Below are 15,623 nucleotides of genomic sequence, written 5' to 3' on the forward strand. Positions count from 1 at the left end.
AACTTAAACAAGTATTTGATTGAATTCATTTGCACTTATTCTCCTTTGTTTCTACTTCTCTATATTTTCAAAGGACTCAACAATGTTCTGCAACATTAAAGCCGGAATCACCTCAATTCTCAGCGTTTGGCTCTCTGAGGACATGTTTTGTTACACCTTCAAGTACTAAAAATGCTTATAACAAAGGGAAAAGAATGAAACTGTAAAGAACAAGAATTTCTCAACCACAGAACCAGGGAGAGTTCTCTTTTCTAGTTTCTTTTTTTTCTAGTTTCAAAGGAGTGTGACTGCCAGGTGCGGCACAAAGGTCGGCTTTTTTTTTTTTTTTTTACTCGTGGTTCCGACCGTACTCGGCTTTCCCCTTGTATTCCATCTCAGCTTCCAGCTTCCTGTTCCCAGACTTCTCACTCTGTTTCAGGCCCCATCTCTCCCAGGTCCCAGGTCCCAGGTTTCGGAGTCGTGCTGCCTCCGGCAGAAGGAGGGTCTTTTTTTCCCAACTTTCTCGGTGGCCACCAAGAGTCCCGCCAGCTGCCGCGGCCGCAGCCCACCGCCCTCCAGCTCCCACCCGCCCAGGGCGGGGCACCTGCCGCGGCGCTGCCCGCGAGCACCTGGCCGCCCCCCCGCAGGCGGTGACTCACGCGGGGCCCCGCGGGCAGAGGTGAGCGGCCCGGGGCGGGGCGGGGCGGGGCGGGGCCGGGGGCGGGGCCGGGGGCGGGGCCGGCAGGTCCGGCAGGTCCGCTCCGCCCCGCCGCGGCCGCAGAGCGCGCAGTCCCCCGGCGAGCTCGCAGCGCCCGCCCGCCCGCCCGCCCGCGCCCCGCCGCCGAGCTCCCGCCGCCCCGCGCGTCCCAGGCCCCGCGCCCCGGCCGGCCCCGGGCTCCCGCCCCCCGCGCCCCCTCGACGACGACGCGCGCGGCATGGCGCGGCCCCAGGTCCTCGCGTGCGGGCTGCTGCTCGCGGCGGCCACCGCGGCGGTGGCGGTGGCCCAGAGAGGTAAGGAGCGGAGTCGCGGGCTCGGGCGGCGCGGCCGGCCCCCGCGTCCGAGGCCGACCCGGTGTGGAGGGCGCGGGCGGCGGCCGCCGGGGAGCCCCCCCCCCGCCGCTCTGCGCGGCTCCCGGGAAGCTGGCCCGCGGCGGGGGGGGGGGCGGGGCCGAGGGGCCCCCGCGCGGAGTTGGCGGCCGCCTCCCCCTCCCCCTCCCCCACCCCCACCCCCACCCCCACCCCCGGGCGCGGGCCGCTGGCCCCGGATGCGCGTCTCGCGCGGGCACAGGTGGCTGCGGGGAGGCCGGGCCGCTCGCACCTGCGCGGGAGCAGGGCCTGGGCCTGCAGCACCTGGCGCTGCCCCCTCGCGTGAGGATCGTGTGGCTACGGCCGAGTCCGCTGCGGGGACCCCAGAAGCACCGATGACGGCCCCGCGACCCGCCACTTAGAATCCCGCCGGCCGAGTACCAGGATGTCTGTCTCCTGGGCGTCTGCTGTGAACCTTGCCCTAAACCGAAACTCAGCTTCACATCTCGTGGGCGAAGGTGTTTTCACTCCCGCAGAACCCGCAGAGTCGTCCGTTTCTTTCGGCCCTGGAAACCCCGGTCTCAAAGGGGTGACCAGACAGCCTCGGGGCGGGACGTAGCGCCATTGTCCACGTATTGGACGTGAGATTCGATCACAGTTTCCTTCGTTTGGAATAAACAACTTGTCTGCCGTCTCCTGACTGTAAGATGGAGGCCAGAGGGGAGCGGCAGGTGGCCCGAGCTGCCCCAACCGTCGCTATGCTTGAACGGGGCATGGGCCTGATCATTATACTTTCACAAGAATGGCGGTTTTTCTAGCCCAGGATAAGGCTAAGTACTTAAATTGCTTTGAAGTGATGATAGTTGCTATAGTTGTATGTTCAGAAACATACATGATTGCTTCTCTTTTAAATTTCACATCCCTTGGCCGCGCAAAGGTGCTTTTGAGCCGAAGAGAGCAAGAGTGCTGCATAAGGCTTTAGCTGCTTGAGGGCAGCAGCCGCTGTCTCCTTTTGTGATCCCAACACCGAGTTTAGTGCTGGATGGATTATTCAGGTGGTTCATATTAAGCATAATTTTTCTAAAAAAGATATTTATTCATTCATTCATTCATTCATTCATTCATTCATGAGAGGCCCACAGAGGCAGACACAGGCAGAGGGAGAAGCCAACTCCATGCAGGGAGCCCAATGCGGGACTCAATCCCAGGACCCGGGATCATGACCTGAGCCGAAGGCAGTGGCTCAGCAGCTGAGCCACCCATGTGCCCTAATCATAATTTAAACAGGGAATGGTTAAAGCCAACTTGAGACATGAAGGAGCTATACAAAAATTCTTTGGTTTGTCACAGTGGTTTTTGTTGTCAATGATTGCATTCTCTTAGCTGGACAATTAAAAGGAACTAGAGGGGCTTGCCAATTTGAAGTTAAAACGAACTTTTGAGATAGTCAAAGATATAACTGTTAAACTGGCATTAATATCCAGGATAAGCTTTGCAATATCACTTTAAAAGTTGGGTACTAATATTTAATTTGGTTAGGAAGGCCACAGACAAAAGTACCCCAAGTTCATTTGAAAGTACAATTTTTCCAAGGGTTGGCTATGTTACCATTAAGCTTAAAAGCAAGCATCTCTTTTTAGGAAAATGGCCTTGGGAGGAGGGCGGAAATGTGAGTTATTCACAGATCCTAGGATTGGAATTGTTGAGTTTCTCGGGAAAAGAGTCAGTACCTAACAAGCCAGGGTTTTATTCAGCAGTACCTGGGGAGAGAAGGATCTGAGACTGGGAGAATCATGGAGGCAAAGCTGAATACGATGTTTGCATGGCTGTTATTGGCTTAACAAAATCAAATTGGGAATACATGCAAATTAGACTATGTGTCTGTAAAATATATACAAACTATTCACCATACTATGAGCCATTCAAATTAGAGCTGAAAAAGAAAACACTTGGGACCATTTTTAAAAAAAAAAAATTTTTTTATTTATTCAGAGGGGGAGAGAGAGAGGCAGAGACACAGGCAGAGGGAGAAGCAGGCTCCATGCAGGGAGCCTGATGTGGGACTAGATCCTGGGTCTCCAGGATCATATCCCAGGCTGCAGGCGGCGCTAAACCGCTGCGCCACTGGGGGTGCACTTGGGAGCATTTTTAAAGGCTTTGTGGCCCTGTAACTTAGGCATTGTTGTTACAGTATGATTTAGTTGAGACACCAGAGCTCATAGTTGGACTCACATTTTATTTATTCTTAAAAAAGACTCACATTTTAAAGTGGGATTTTGTTTTTTTCATTTATCTAGCATGTATCTGTGAAAACTACAAACTGACCACAAACTGCTCTTTGAACACAAATAATCAGTGCGAATGTACTTCAATTGGTGCACAAAATTCTGTCATTTGCTCAAAACGTGAGTAGAATATTCTCATTGCCCTCAAAAATTGTATTTTGACTTAGCCTTCTTTAATTGATGTGTCTGGAATCAGAAGCATTTTTTTGGCTCAAATTTGAATCGTATTATTTTGTCAAAATTATCTCCTTGTTGAATCTTCTTAAAATTTATAAAGTGAACGTGGGAGCATGTCAATCTGCTGTGATCTTTGGCTCTGGGAATTTGGAGTTAAATTAAAAATTTTTTTTCCTTAAGCATAAAACTGTAGTTACTTTGCAGTGTAACATTAAGCTTACTTTTCAGTGGCAACAAAATGTTTGGTTATGAAGGCAGAAATGACCGGCACAAAGTCTGGGAGAAGAGCGAGACCTGAGGGAGCTTTCCAGAATAACGACGGGCTCTATGATCCCGACTGTGATGAGAAGGGGCTCTTTAAAGCCAAGCAGTGCAATGGCACCACCACGTGCTGGTGTGTGAACACTGCTGGGGTCCGAAGAACTGATAAGGACACTGAAATATCCTGCACTGAACGAGTGAGGACCTAGTGAGTTGGGCTGCCCATATTCCTTGTTTTCATGCTTTTCAGATTCGTTTAAGTAAAGTTATTTTTGAATATGTAATATGATTTGGTGGTTTAGAATTCAAAAGGAAAGGAAAGAATATATATACAGTGAAAGCTTCCATTTTATCTCTACCCCCCAGCTACCCAGTTTGTTATATAACCCTCCAGAGATATTTTATGAATTCACTAGCAATATGTTGTTCTTATTTTAACAATTTTTTCTTGTGGCAGCATACTAAACATGATTTTCCTCTTCTATGTTTTTTCCCTCTTCTATTTTTATTTAACACTTCAGATCTTAAAGTTGGATTAGTGTTCAGATCTTAAAGTTCAGATTTAAAGTTCTTAAAGTTCAGATCTTAAAGTTGGATTGCGGTTAAATGTAGTGAAAACTGTAAGCTGTTTATATATTTGTTCATTTATTGTGTTTTAAAACCAGATACGGTTAGTGCTGAAACTAGTATTGTACTACATGTTAACTAACTAGAATTTAAATTAAATAAAAAAAAAAAAAACGAGGTATGTTTGTCTCGGATTTATGCATTGAAAAGGAATAGAAACACTCGAGCTAGCTTAAGCAAAAAAGATTTTATTAAAGGTGACTAGAGCTGGAAAGTTATCCAGACCAAGGCAGACACTCTCTCCTTTGGTGTTCTGGAGCCTCAAGGTCACTTTTCTCTGTTTCTCTCAGTGCCTTTAGGTCTCTTCCCTTGAACATGGCCTGGCATGACCAGCTAAGCCTTGGCTTTGCATGACCTTGGGTATTGTGACCCAAAGCCAGAGGTTGACTTGTTTGAAAGGTGTTTTCTTAAAAAAAGGAAAGGAAAGGAGAAAGGAGAAAGGAAGAAAGATGTTTTCTCCTGGATGAGTGCTTTATAAGCAATGTGGGTGGGGGCCAAGGAAGAAATTAAGGGCAAACCTATTGCATAAATCCTTTCCTGTTGATTATACTGTGGTTCCACTTGGGAATTTTGCTATTAGCTTCTCAGGAAAATACTATAAAAGGTTGAGTTGGTATGGTCAGTTAATAAATAAATACTGTTTTTTTGCTTTACAGCTGGATCATCATTGAACTAAAACACAAAACAAGAGAAACACCTTATGATACACAAAGTTTGCAAAAGTACGTACTGTTAAAGTGCATTATATTTGCACAGTTGATACTCAGATCTTCCTTCTACGCCATTAGAAAAACTTGTACAAGTCTTAATGCTTTTTTATATTTATGAAAAATAAGATACCATCAGTAATATTTTAATCTTATTTTGAAATAGAGTTGCAAGAATAGTACAGATTCCTATAACACTCTTCACTCATATCACCAATGAATGTTTTACCCCATTTTCTTTTTATATAGGTACATGTATGTGTACTTTCTATATCTACCTAAACACGTATAGATATTTTTGAAGAGTATAGGCAAATTATTTCATAGAATGTCTCTCAGATTTGGATTTATATGAAATTTCCTTAAATCCAAGTTAAGCATTTTTGATAGAAAAACTACTTAAGTGATTTTATGTCCTTCTTAGTACTTCATGTCAGGAAGCACACGATGTATTCTTGTCCTTTATTAGTGATAACTGTGGTTAAGGGGATATCAGGTTTGTAATATACAGTTACTGTTTACCTCTGTAATTTTTTTAATTAAAATTTTTTAAAAGATTTTATTCATTTATTTGAGAGAGAGAGCACAAGCAGAGGGGGGTAGCGGCAGAGACAGAGGGAGAAACAGATCCTGCACTGAGCAGGGAGCCTGTTGTGGGGCTTGATCTCAGGACCCTAGGATCCTGACCTGAGCTGAAGGCCAATGCTTAGCATACTGAGCCACGTAGGCACCCCACCTTTTTGTAATTAATAAATATAATCTGTGGACAGATACTAGGATCCTGTATAAATACCCTGTTTCTAATCAAGCATCAGTAAATGATTCTAGCCTGAATCAGTTATTATTATGATAGTTGCAGAATGGCATAACTTTTTTTTAAAGATTTTATTTGAATAAATATTTATTTATTTGAATGAATATTTATTTATTGAATGAATGAATGAATGAATGAATGAATGAATGAATGAATATTTATTTAAATAAATATTCCCGAGGGACACAGAAGGCAGAGACAGAGAGAGAGGGAGAAGCAGGCTCCTTGCAGGGAGCCTGATGTGGGACTGGATCCCAGAATTCCGGGATCACACCCTGAGCCAAAGGCAGATGCACAACTACTGAGCCACCCAGGAGTCCTGGCATAACTATTTTAAAACAAGGTTGGTTAATGATAATTCTAGAGCTTGAACTACCTGCTTAGATAAAAACTAGTGCTTGGATGCCTGGGTGGGTCAGTGGTTGAGCGTATGCCTTGGGCTTAAGGCATGATCCTGGGGTCCTGAGATGGAGTCCCACATTGGGCTCCCCACAGGGAGTCTCCTTCTCCCTTTGCCTATGTCTCTGCCTCTCTCTGTGTCTCTCATGAATAAATAAGTAAAATCTTTTAAAAATAAATAAAAATAAAAAGTAGTGCTTCTTAAAAAAAAGAGTGCTGCTTAGTAGTATGCTTTTTTCTAAGACACAGATTTTTAATTATTTGCAGTGCACTTAAGGAGACACTCAAAAACCGTTATCAACTGGATCCAAAATACATCACAAATATTCTGGTAAGATTTTTGTTTTTAGTAAATGAGCTTCAGAAAGTTGGTGGGTGATAGTATGGTTTGGGTATGACTTGTGGTAGTGGTCAAACTGCATTTGAATAACACTTTAAACCCTGGACACTTAACTCAATTTCCTATTGTTGTTTTCCTTCCCTAACCTTTAAAAACCTCAGTTTTACCCTTACGGAAAATGTAGTATCCCTGGTTGAAAAATACTTGAATAATGTGATGAAACTTCTTCAAGGCAGAAAACTGATGTCATTTTTAAGGACAGGAAGGAATATACCTTTTTGCCTATTTAAAGCAGAACATGGTAAATGTATAGTGCATTTCGGACTGCATTCCTTTAGCATTTTATTTTTAAAGTACTTCTAACCAAATAAGATGGTTTATTTTTTGTTTGTTTTGTTTTTTTATTTTTTATTTTTTTATTTTTTGAATGTTTTGTTTTTTTAAAAGTAAGGTCTATAACCAATGTAAGGCTTGAACTCAGGACCCTGAGATCAAGAGTCACATGCTGGGCAGCCCCGGTGGCACAGCGGTTTAGCGCCACCTGCAGCCCAGAGCGTGATCCTAGAGACCCTGGATCGAGTCCTACATCAGGCTCTCTGTATGATGCCTGCTTCTCCCTCTGCCTGTGTCTCTGCCTCTCTCTCTCTCTGACTCTATGAATAAATAAACAAAATATTAAAAAAAAAGAGTAACATGCTATACAGACTGAGCTAGCCAGGCACCCTCTAAATAAGATTCTTTTGTTTTTCAAATAAGATATTTTAATATCTTGTTTTAAATTTTTTTCAAGGGGAGAAAATTCTCTTGAAAAGAAAATTTGCATCATCCTAACCTTTAGTTGCATTGCTGTCTTGTTTCTCTTGGATAGATTTTAAAACTTCCCACGGATTTTTATTTATTTTTTTTTTAAATTTTATTTATTTATTCATGAGAGAGAGGCATAGACACAGGCAGAGGGAGAAGCAAGCTCCCTGCAGGGAGCTCGATGTGGGACTTGATCCCACGACCCCAGGATCACCCCCAGGATCATGCCACTGTGAGCCAAAGATAGATGCTCAATCACTGAGTCACCCAGGCACCCCTTCCCAAAGATTTTTTTTTTAATTTATATTTATTTATGATAGTCACACAGAGAGAGAGAGAGGGGCAGAGACACAGGCAGAGGGAGAAGCAGGCTCCATGCACCGGGAGCCCGACGTGGGATTCAATCCTGGGTCTCCAGGATCGCGCCCTGGGCCAAAGGCAGGCGCTAAACCACTGCGCCACCCAGGGATCCCCCCCAAAGATTTATTTTTTTTAAAGATTTATTTATTCATTCATTCATGATAGAGAGAGAGAGAGGCAGAGAGTAGCAGGCTCCATACCAGGAGCCCGACGTGGGACTCGATCCCGGGACTCCAGGATCGCTCCCTGGGCCAAAGGCAGGCACCAAACCGCTGAGCCACCCAGGGATCCCCCCGCCAAAGATTTTTATTTATTTTTTATTTTTTTATTTTTTTTATTTTTATTTTTTTTCCGCCAAAGATTTTTAAATGAGAGTTACCCACTAATGGAACACTGACATATGTAGATTACAGAAAATCAAAAACTGAATATTCTGATAATTGAACCATATTTTTACATGATTTTGGTTGTACCAGTATTAATTTAGTATTTTTCATTTTTCCCCCCAGTATGAGAATGATCTTATCACTATTGATCTGATGCAAAATTCATCTCAGAAAGCTCAGAATGATGTGGACATAGCTGATGTGGCTTATTATTTTGAAAAAGATGTGAGTATAATCTCCCTTATTTTATTCCTGTGTTTAGAAATGACTGTAATGTCTGGCATGCTTCGTGGATTCAAGATCGTTCATCATCTTTTTCTCCACATCAGCCACACCTCTGTTCTCCTAGTGGTTCTTGTGCTGCAGTTAACTTAGTCCTCATCCCTCCCATGTACATTCCTCACCTTTCTGACCTGTTTGTTATATATTTATGGCTTTTTTTCAAAATCTTTTACCTACATTATTTTCTCTCATAATTCTTAACTATCACGTCCTTGATAGTTACTTCGTTTTTGTGTGTAGCCTTCCATTATAATGTCCATGAAAAAGAAGTTATGTTAGAAATGCTATATGTGATTAATCAACCAGTGTGATGAAAATAGTTTGTTTCTACTTTAATATATTACAAAAAAAATGAATACACTTTAATATATTCTAGTGAGCCATCATCTGATGAAACCTGAGATTTACTTCAAATAACTAACTGGCCCAGGGGGGAGGAGGAGGAGCAGAAGGATAGAAGAATGGATTGAACAAGTTGGCCGAATGTTGCTATTGTTGAATCCAGGATGATAGGGATAACAGGAATTCGTTACACTATTCTTTTTACTTTCATATATGTTTGGCAATTTCCCGCAGTAAAAAGGTTTTTTTAGAGTTTCAGCATATGAGATTGTTATCACTGAAACCACAAAGATTCTTGGTAGCAGTTCTTTCTGTGTATAATTGGCAAGTAATTCTATGTGGCCATGGTTGGTTTTCTTAAGTATTTTAAATTGCTTTTCTCCTTCTCCATACAGGTTAAAGACGAATCCTTGTTCCATTCCAGTAAAATGGACCTAAGAGTAAACGGGGAACAATTGGATCTGGATCCTGGTCGAACTGCAATTTACTATGTTGATGAAAAACCACCTGAATTTTCAATGCAGGGTCTACAAGCTGGTATTATCGCTGTCATTGTGGTTGTGACACTAGCAGTTATTGCTGGAATCGTTGTGCTGGTGAGTATAGAACAAGTCAACTTTCACTTAAGGGCATTACCAGAACATATTAATGAAACATCTTCATTTTTTATAATTCTGTGTAGTGAATGAATCTCTTGCATCTGGTCCTTTTTTTTTTTTTTTTTTTTTAAAGATTTTATTTATTTATTCATGAGAGACACAGAGAGAGGCAGAGACACATGCAGAGGGAGAAGCAGGCTCCATGCAGGGAGCCAGACATGGGACTCCATCCTGGTCTCCAGGATCATGCCCTGGACTGAAGGTGGCGCTAAACCCTGAGCCACCCGGGCTGCCCAACATCTGGTCCTTTTTTATAAAACAGTCACTTTATGAAGCAAGAAAGGATACTAGTCGGAGAAAAGCTTGTAGCCGAGCACCTCATAGGTCACTTATGTTGCTATCAAGCAGCAGATGTCCTTTAGCTCTCACTGCAGACAGTCCTGACAGTCCTGCTAGCGTCAGTGCAAAATGCCCGAACTCCCAAATCATTTAATGAAACAACAGAACACCAACTAAAGTTAGTTTGGAAAGGATTAAAAGTGGTAACTATGAAAAGCAGTTGCAAACAAAAGATTAGCAAATCGAATGTAGCAGTGCTTCAGATGGAGAAGGTACCACCTGAACAGACAGGGTTTATTCTAGAAATGTAAAGGTGCTCCAGCATTAGAAAATCTTAACAACATAGCAGAATTCAGAAATAGAAGTGAGAGTATGTGGGAACTTATGTTTTCAGCTCAATGGAATTATACTCAGCTGTCTACTGGAAGAAAACAAAAGTTGAATTCCCATTTCACCTCATCAGGGCGAGCTATATTGCTCAACAGTGTGAATGGCACATTATGCGTAGCACACCATATTCAAACACATATTCCAATTGGATTATGGTTAAAAATGTTTAAAAAATTAGAACCAGTCTCAAAATTAATTTAGGAAATGTTTGTACAATCTTGTGGTAACCAAATAAAGCAAGAAATCTAGAATCCATGAATGAAAATACACATATTTCAGTAAATTGAAATTAAACATTTTATATGGCAAAGATACTATAAAGTAAAAATATCAACAGTCGGTTAGGGGAAAATGTAATGTAATGCATAAAGCCAAAAAGGCTGTTATACATAATATAAAACAAGTTCTTACAAATTGATGAGAACATTAAATAAAGCATAGCAGAAGTCATGGATATATGATTTACAGAAGAAATCCAGATGGAAAATAAACACATGAGAGAATGATAGAAAACAAACTGTCCTATAGAAATGAAAGCACAGGTGGAAGGGGAGGAGGGCGGGGGGTGGGGGTGAATGGGTGACGGGCACTGAGGGGGGCACTTGACGGGATGAGCACTGGGTGTTATTCTGTATGTTGGCAAATTGAACGCCAATAAAAAATAAATGTATTATTTAAAAAAAAAATGAAAGCACAGGTACATAGGAAGCATGGTCAAGGTTATGTATTATGTTGTTGCTAGTAAGGATGAATCTGGAAACAACCTGAGTTTATATCTGTGGGAGAACAGAGGAGTAGATTGTGGAATATCTGTGATATGGAGTAAAGTTATTAAAAAGAATGAGTACAATCTGTATCTTAATCTGGAAAGGTTCCTGTGCTGTTAATACAGGCTGTGCAAGGAGAGAAATGATATTGTATGATCCCACTTTTTTAGACTGTCCCCCCCTTCCCCAAAACTCATACACATAAGTTTATGTGTTTTTTTTATGTGTATATTTTTGTTAGGATAGAACAAAATGGCATACCAAGCTGTTAGATTTTATTAAAGATTGTGGATTTCCTAGTACAATTTTTCGTTGTTGTTTATTTCACTGGTTGTAGTAGGCTTTTTTTTTTTTTTTGTAGTGGTAGGCTTTTTGTTGTTCCAAAAGATTTTGGGTTGGGGGGTAAGGGTCTCAAAAGTGTTCTTAATTTTTTAAAATGGTATTTTATTTATATTCAATTAGCATATAGTATATTACTGGTTTCAGAAGTAGAGTTCCGTGATTCATCAGTTGCATATAACACCCAGTGCTCATTACATCCATGCCCTCCTTAATGATCATCACCCCAGTTATCCTGTACCCCCACCCTTCTTCTCTTTTTTTGAAATATACAGTGTTATATTACTTTCAGGTATACGATGTAATGATACAACAATTCTATACATGACTCAGTGGGCATCATGATAAGTATAGGCTTTTTTTTTCTTTTTAGTAGGAAAATTTTATTTATTTTTATTTTTTTAAGATTTTGTTTATTTAAAAAAAAAGATTTTGTTTATTTATTCATGAGAGACACACAGAAAGGCAGAGGGAGAAGCAGGCTCCATGTAGGGAGTCTGACATGGGACTCGATCCTGGGTCTCTAGGATCACACCCTGGGCTTAAGGCAGTGCTAAACCGCTGAGCCACCCAGGCTGCCCTAGTAGGAAAATTTTAATTTAAGAAATAACGTCTGTGAATAGATTTTTTTAAAAATTTTTATCTATTTATGATAGTCACACACACAGAGAGAGAGGGGCAGAGACACAGGCAGAGGGAGAAGCAGGCTCCATGCACCGGGAGCCCGACGTGGGATTCAATCCTGGGTCTCCAGGATCGCGCCCTGGGCCAAAGGCAAGCACCAAATCGCTGCGCCACCCAGGGATCCCTATGAATAGATTTTTAAATTCAGATAGGAATTATGTCCGTTAAAAGCATTTGTGTGTCAGTTTAGATCAACTTTTTCTTTGGATACCAGTCCTAAAATAGTAATCATTTTTCTTCCATTCAGGTTATTTCCAGAAAGAACAGAATGGCAAAGTATGAGAAGGCTGAGGTAAATGAATTACTTTATTTTAAAAATCCGTTTTTAATCTTTACTCCTAATAATCACTGTACCTTCCTAGATACTGATAGGACTCAATTATACTGGAGCCCCTTTATAGTGTATAGTCCTTAGAGTCTTAGGGATTGCCTTTCAGTGCTCTTAACTTACATTCCTTTTTTTTTTTTTTTTTTTTTTTTTAAGATTTTATTTATTTGAGACAGATAGGGAAAGAGCATAAGTCGGAGGGAGAGGGAGAAGCAGACTCCCTGCTGAGCAGGGAGCCCAGTGAGGGCTTTAAACCCAGGACCGTGAGATCATGACCTGAGCCAGCCACCCAGGTGCACCTCCCCCCCTGCTTTTTTAAGATTTTATTTACTAGAAAGAGTACATGTGTGTGTACACACAAGAAGACTCCCCGCTGAGGGGATGATAGGATGCAGGGTCCAATCCCAGGCCCCTGGGATCATGACCTGGGCTGAAGTCAGACACCGGACCAAATGAGCCATCCATGTGCCCCTTACTTCCTTTCTCTTGCATGAGTTCCATGGTAGACTAGCTAATATTGAATTCTGCCTCAAAGAATAGTGGGATAGGAAGCCTACAATTTTTGTTTGACAAAGTGTCAACTTCTGGTGGAATCTTTTAGAGGCATACTCTGGATTCACATTAGAGAAACTCAGTGTGACTGATGACCTGTTTACTGTCTCTGTGCCAGTGAAGTAATCATTTTGAAAAAGACCTTAATTTATATTCTAGTGAATTTGTTACATGCTAACTAGTCATGTACATTAGTGTGGAAACAGCTGATTAGCATGTCAGTCACTTGGAATCAGATGTGAAACACACTTGTTCCTGAACCCTCTCAATACCATTTTCAGTATACCAACCAATTTTTACATTTTTGTGCGTTTTATCTGTAATTGTATATGGGCTTCTTAGTAATATTTTACCAAGAAACATAGAAATGTAAAAAAGTATTGAAAACAATCTAATAGAAGTAGAAAGTTGTAAGATTTTTTTCCCCCCATATCATAGTTGATCCTCTGGCTTACCAAGTTTGGGGACTACAGATCTAGGGGATGGACAGACTCTCCCTGAACTGAAACATAACAGAAAGTTGGAATAATAATGTAGTGTTTTGGTTAAGAGCAATGTAGACGTGGGTTTGACCACTTATTAGCTGAGTAGGCAAGTTATTTAACTTCAAGCTTCCATGTTTCCTTATCTATAATTGGGGTATAATATTACAGACTTGTTGCAAGAATTAAACAAAGTAGTCTGTAGAAGGCAGTTGGTCTCATACATGCCACATAGCACAATGTTTGCCAGCAGTAGTAGTTTCCATCATCTGGTCTCAGCTCTGCCTGTAACTAATTGTGTGATCTGGGACAAATCACTTACCCCTGAACTTTAATTTCCTCATCTGTAAAGTTAAAAGATTGATAATAGAAAATATATTGATTCTTACTAGATGTAAAAGTGGCATACATTTAATAAAATCCTTATCCATTGTTAAAGATATAGCTCACCTACTATTCCCCCCCCCCCCCCCCCCCCATCACTTTGGCTAGCTTACCTCCAAATAGCAGGGTGGGTCATGCATTCAGTGTGTGCTTCCTTGTAGTACATTTTGCCTGTTCCAAATAAGGTTCATAAATGTGGGAGAGAATTGTCTTGATTCCCCCCACCTTTTTTTTTTTTTTTAACTATTTTCAGGATGAACAAAAGGTTGGAAAATTATTTAAATTTTTTTCTCTTTTTCTATTTCAGATAAAGGAGATGGGTGAGATGCATAGGGAACTCAATGCATAATGACTATAATTTGAGGAGTAACTACAAGAAGGAAAATTAGATTACGAATGTATGAGCATGGGGACAAAGAGATCTTTGGAGACTATTATTTTGTTAGTTAACATCTCTTTGTAGTAATGAAACCTGTACTCTGTATATGAGCAGCTTCAAATTGACTTTACCAATCTTAAAATTTGACGACAGTGTCCTATTTTGCAGATATGATATAAAAACCAGAACTTGGCATAGTTAAAATTATTTATGAGGTGTGTGCCTTAAATAGGCTTCCACAGTAGAGTTTGAATGACTCCTGTCTCATCCATTTGTGATTGAGAGCTGCCTTTCTATTTACTTTGAGTCTTGTACATATAAACATTTTTTTACAACCTGTGAAATAAAACATTTTAAAACTGAATTTCCTAACTCTTCATTTGACTCCTATTGAATCAAATTTCGTAGTATATACATAAGGTAACGGGTTGAGGAATGCTCTGAATCCAACTACAAATTACAGTTTTGTATGAGTACTTACAGTCATGTGTATTTAATATAAAATGTATAACCTAGAATATGTAACTTCTGACAGGAAAATCAAACAGTTTTATTCTGAATGAATCTACGTTTGTTTTAAACAAATTGGCATTTTGGCAAACACTCATGTCCTGGGGCAGAATTGATGGAGAACGTTGTGAACCATGAATGCTGTGGTTGGTTGAGTTAAAGCACCAGTTATTCAACATCTTACGTAATGAGTAATCATAGTGCAAACACATTTTATATGAAGTTAAACTATCCTGAAGTATTTTGCTTTCAATAGGAAATTTCTTCAAACACTATGAAAAGAACAACTTTAAAATAATAAATAATAATAAAAAAAAATTTAAAAAAAAATATAAAAGCTAGATTGAACATTTACTAAAGATTTTTGTCCCTTCTGTAGCAGGCTGACCTTTAGGATGGCCCCAAGATTTCTTCTCTCTGGTGTATATTCCTTTCCCCAAGACTGTGGATAGGGCCTGTGTAGATGATGGACTGCCACTCCAAAGTTGTTCCATTTTATGGCAAAGGCCAGGGGATTTTAGGTATAGATGTGATTAAGATCCCTAATAATTTGAATGAATTAAGAGAGAAATTTTAGCCCCTGGAGAGAGGAGACAAGAAATACAAACTATAGATGTGCTCTCCTTTTAGCCTTAAAGCAAACTGCCATGTTGTAGACGGTTACCTATCAGGAAACAGTAGGAGGCCGGGGGGTTTGGAGTGGGGTGGGGTGGAAGGACCTCAGTCCCATAACCTCAAGAACTGAATTCTGCTGACCAGTAAGCTTGGAAGAGGACCCAGTTCCAGATGAGATTACAGTCCTGGCCGTCATCACTGCAGTCCTGAGACCCTGAGAAAAGGATCCACTTAGGTGATACCTGTACTCCTGACTCATGGAAACTGAGATAATAAATACTTGTCTTCAGATGCTAAATTTCTGGTAATTTGTTAAGCAGCAATAGAAATTGATACAGCCAGCAGAAAGTAATGAGAACCTTAAAGAGAATGGGAATAGGGGGATCCCTGGGTGGCTCAGCGGTTAAGCGCTTGCCTTTGGCCCAGGGCGTGATCCTGGAGTCCTGGGATGAGTCCCATGTTAGGC

At 41.2% G+C, this 15,623-nt stretch overlaps 1 protein-coding gene across 2 annotated transcripts; it reads left to right on the forward strand.

Moving 5' to 3' along the window:
• Nucleotides 1-832: 832 nt before the first annotated feature.
• EPCAM (epithelial cell adhesion molecule) lies at nt 833-14,396 on the forward strand. 2 transcript variants are annotated; one of them, XM_041757531.1, is made up of 9 exons: nt 833-990; nt 3,303-3,410; nt 3,696-3,936; nt 5,012-5,077; nt 6,543-6,606; nt 8,289-8,390; nt 9,185-9,385; nt 12,155-12,199; nt 13,961-14,396. In XM_041757531.1, the coding sequence occupies exons 1-9, from the start codon at nt 915-917 to the stop codon at nt 14,000-14,002; spliced, it is 945 nt and encodes a 314-aa protein (XP_041613465.1). In that variant the 5' UTR covers nt 833-914; the 3' UTR covers nt 14,003-14,396. The 2 variants fall into 2 exon arrangements, with proteins under 2 accessions (XP_041613465.1, XP_041613466.1); XM_041757532.1 differs by lacking the exon at nt 833-990 and adding an exon at nt 2,033-2,060.
• Nucleotides 14,397-15,623: the final 1,227 nt, after the last annotated feature.

Source organism: Vulpes lagopus, chromosome 5 (assembly GCF_018345385.1).
Source record: "Vulpes lagopus strain Blue_001 chromosome 5, ASM1834538v1, whole genome shotgun sequence".
Lineage (NCBI taxonomy): Eukaryota > Metazoa > Chordata > Mammalia > Carnivora > Canidae > Vulpes > Vulpes lagopus.

What these genes read in the sequence shown, in the direction of transcription:
- EPCAM (XM_041757531.1), top strand. Translation starts at nt 915, where the DNA reads ATGGCGCGGCCCCAGGTCCTCGCGTGCGGGCTGCTGCTCGCGGCGGCC. An exon ending in TTCTGTCATTTGCTCAAAAC is followed by an intron (nt 3,411 to 3,695) that starts GTGAGTAGAATA and finishes CTTACTTTTCAG; the next exon opens with TGGCAACAAAATGTTTGGTT. An exon ending in CTTATTATTTTGAAAAAGAT is followed by an intron (nt 8,391 to 9,184) that starts GTGAGTATAATC and finishes TTCTCCATACAG; the next exon opens with GTTAAAGACGAATCCTTGTT.